The following is a 3,891-nucleotide window of genomic DNA, read 5'->3' on the forward strand; positions in this document are numbered from 1 at the left end:
AGACAAAGACAGTAATGGATTCACTGGTGTTCATGCTGCCTGTCAAGCTGGTAACATGCGACTGGTATTACATTACTTAAATGAACTGAAGTGCAATCGTTATTTAGAAACATATGACTCTAAAGGTCTGTTGTATTTTGCTTGTTTGAGCGGTCACTTGGAAATGGTTCGTATTTTAATGGAAAAGTATCAGTTGAAACCAGTTGAAGGAGACATTGATGCAGCCCAGTCAATCAAAGGAGGAGAGTCTATAGTAAAATTGATGCTGAGATGGTTCTACTTCATAAAATTAGTACGAGAAATGATTAAAGAGGCAGAGAGAAGACAAGTAATACCTATAGCTACTAAACCTCGTCCTTCATTTTTATCTTCTTAAATCTTAAACTATAATACTACGTAAAATGGATTGCTTTCTTGTAATTTTCATGGTCGTACTTCATTCTTTCAATTCGTTTTATTTTTCGTTTTGTTCATTTTTGTTTGGAATTGTTTCAATTCTTTTGTGCGTATTTCCAATTCACCACATCATACTCATTCTCTACTACACCTTCACTTCTACACAAACACATTTGATCGTTTCCTTTCTTCATTATATTAACACTATGGCATCAATTCTCTCTCTCGTTAACTTTAATACCTTCAAGAATAATGGAGACTTCTTGTTCGGTAATTTGTTTTCATTTTTGCAGCAGGGCAATTTTTTCTAATTTTGATGATGTTTATTTACAGTAAAGTAATGTTCAGTATTTATTTACTATTTCTATTGTTAGTTGTTATACAATATGCAGCATTATGATGATTTCCTCTGGTTTATTATTCTTATTTTGGTAATTATAAATCATTCATTGTTGTATTGTATATTATGTTGTATTGTTTATGAGCATTAATAGTTTGTGTACTTGTTTCTGCTCCACTTTTTATTGAAATGAGATTTCTTCTACATGCCATAGCTTTTATACATTAACTTTTATTGAATGTGTTCATATCATTGTACATTGATATTACTTATCATTAGTAACACTTTTATTAATTACTATCATAACTATATTTTTGTCAATGTATACTTTTATATCTCCTATGAACTGCTCCTTGCTTTCTCTCCTCTACCCTTCATGAGTATGACTCTTCTTTCTGTTCTATTGTTAGTGGTATCTGTAATGTGTCCCTCTCTGTATCTCATCATGTTTGGCTCCAGACTAAGGAGTACAGTACAGTTGGCACCATCTACCTTCCTGGCCTTTGCTGCTGTATCCTTTCCTGCTTTCTCTGCCATTCCGAGAGCCTTTAAGTCTCCTTTGATTCCCGTTCAGGAGGTGCTCTTGATCATTGGTCAGCTACTCTTGTTGATATTTCCCCTCTATCTGGTGATACTGCTAAACTGCAAAGAGATTGGGATTTCCCACATGTTTCTGCCACTTTCACTTCATTGTGTAACGGTGCTCCTGACCCTCCACCAAGGGCTCGTTTGCTGGCTGTATCCTTCCCACACTCAGGGTTGTGGCTTAATGCTCTCCCCCTTTTGTCCTTGGGCCTCAGAATGGATGATTCCACATTTAGAATTGCTGTGGGTCTTTGCCTAGGTGTTCCATTGTGTCACCCTCACTCTTTTTGTCATTGTGGTGGGCATGTAAATATGTTTGCTACTCATGGTTTGAGCTGTAGATGCAGTGAAGGTCACCATCTTCATCATTCATCAGTCAACTCAGTGGTACAGTGGGCTCTATCTGCTGCAGGTGTTCTGTCCCTTCTGGACTGTATAGGTCTGATGGTAAAAGGCCTGATGGAGTCACGATGGTCCCATGGTCATCAGGAAAGCCCCTTGTCTTGGATGCCACCTGCCCAGACACTCTTGCTCCATTCTATATGAGAGGGTTACTGTTAGTTTTTCAGGAGCAGTTGCCCAGGCCTTTGAGGAAAAGAAGTTTGCAAAGTATGAGTCTCTGGATTGCTCATATTCCTTTACCCCTGTGGCAATAAAAACCTTGGGTGCCATTGGTCCTAAGTCCCTCAATTTTCTGACAAAGTTGGATACCAGAATAAGAGAACATACTGGTGAGGTATCCTCCTTTTCCTATTTGCTGCAGCGACTCTCTGTGGCAGTACAAAGGGCCAACGCGGTATGGTTCTCTTCCCAAGCTATCCTGTCCTGACTCTTTTTTCTTCTCATAAGTTATTGTTTTTGTTTTGCTTATTTTTGTTCCTTTTTTGTATTTTTTTCTTCTTTTCCCTTCTATCCTTTCTTCTCCTTTCCTTGTTATTATTATTGTTGTTATTATTATTGTTTTTGTTGTTGTTATTGTTGTTATTATTATTATTATTATTATTATTATTATTATTAATATTAATTACCATTGCTGTTGTTGTTAATGTTATTATTTAGTAAGCTAATAAATTGAACTAAAAGTTGTTGACATTTTTTACAATACAAATAATTATATGTTTATATTTTTAATGATACTCTGTACTATGCTGTTATTAAAAATAATTCTTAAAATAAGGTCATGTTTACACAACTTCAGCACATCATTTTTGTTATTCCTGTTTCAGGTGTTTACACTAATCCAGCAGCTGCATTGTCATTAGAATTAATCATTTGTTTATAAAATTATTCCTTTTAGTATTTGTTTTTATTTTGTCTGGATTTGATATCAGTGTAAACCCAATCAAAAATATTTCAGTTTTTGATAAAAATGTAGTCGTGTAAATGTGGCCTAAATTAAAAATACATTTAAGGAAATTTAGGAAGCTCTATGTCCATGGATAATGAACTAAGGCCCCATTGTAAGTTTATTTAAGAATTACTGATCCTTTTATATAATGTTAATGTAATACTGAGTTGATATCATGTTATTTTCAGTATAGGCTGCTGAAGTTCAGGCTGAAGGCTCTGGACTTATGAGTAATTGTAAGTGATATAGTATTATAAGTAGGAGACAATAATTTAATAATTTTACTGTTGTTCAAAAATTGGGTCAAAGTCTTTATGAGATTGGCAAAGTTTTTAAAATCCTGTAACTCAAAAAATATTTGTCTGAAACTGCTCAAACTTTCTACACAGCATTAGTACATCAATATATCCCAAAAAATGTAATAAAATTTTGGGGTGATTTTGGAGCCATTTTTAAGGAAAAACCATGGGCTATAACCTTGGGTATTTTTCAAAATTGGCCGATTTCTCAAAATGGCCATAACTCAAAAAATATTTGTCGGAATCAGCTCAAACTTTCTACACAGTATAAGGGCATCAATATGTATCAGAAAATTTTATAAAAATTTGGGGTGATTTCAAAGCCATTTTTTGAAAAAAACCATGGGCTTATAGCCTTGGGTATTTATTAAAAATTGGCCAATTTCTTAAAATGGCCATAACTCAAAAATATTTGTCGGAATCAACTCAAACTTTCTACACAGCATAAGGACATTAATATGTATCAGAAAATGTAATAAAAATTTGGGGTGATTTTGGAGCCATTTTTTGAAAGAACCATGGGCTATAGCCTTGGATATTTTTCTGAATTGGCCGATTTCTTAAAATGGCCATAACTCAAAAAATAATTGTCAAAATCAGCTCAAACTTTCTATACAGCATGAGGAAGAAAGAATTTTTTGATACTATTTAATTATAGTGATCTAATTGATAATCATAGTGTGTGCATACAAGTGTTAGGTGATATTAAATTATTACCAACTGATGTACAAGAATCAGTAGCAAGAGCTGTGACAATGACTAAAAACAATAACAAGTAAGTGCATCTACATGTACTTATTATAATTACATAATACTTACTTGTACTGGAAAGTGTGTCAGTATATCAGCATAGTTGGCAAACAACTTTGTTACCACAGACAGACAAACTACTGTTCAAGCTCCTCACTACATGTACAGTAAAT

General features: G+C 34.0%; 1 protein-coding gene and 1 long non-coding RNA gene across 2 annotated transcripts in view; both read left to right on the forward strand.

The window, feature by feature from the left end:
* Window positions 1-376, forward strand: part of LOC109585354 (ankyrin-3-like) — a 4,690-nt gene extending 4,314 nt beyond the window's left edge. Inside the window, exon 5 of the mRNA XM_020001398.1 lies at window positions 3-376. Within this exon, the coding sequence (XP_019856957.1) occupies window positions 3-376 (374 nt within the window). The remainder of the gene's footprint in view (window positions 1-2) is intronic.
* Window positions 377-2,876: 2,500 nt separating this feature from the next.
* The window catches only part of LOC109585356 (uncharacterized), a 1,442-nt gene continuing 427 nt past the window's right edge, over window positions 2,877-3,891 (forward strand). Inside the window, exons 1-2 of the long non-coding RNA XR_002186449.1 lie at window positions 2,877-2,905; window positions 3,627-3,743. This is a non-coding gene — a long non-coding RNA (uncharacterized LOC109585356). The remainder of the gene's footprint in view (window positions 2,906-3,626; window positions 3,744-3,891) is intronic.

The sequence above is a fragment of the Amphimedon queenslandica genome, unplaced genomic scaffold, assembly GCF_000090795.2.
Source record: "Amphimedon queenslandica unplaced genomic scaffold, v1.1 AMPQUscaffold_13078, whole genome shotgun sequence".
NCBI classification, from domain to species: Eukaryota; Metazoa; Porifera; class Demospongiae; order Haplosclerida; family Niphatidae; genus Amphimedon; species Amphimedon queenslandica.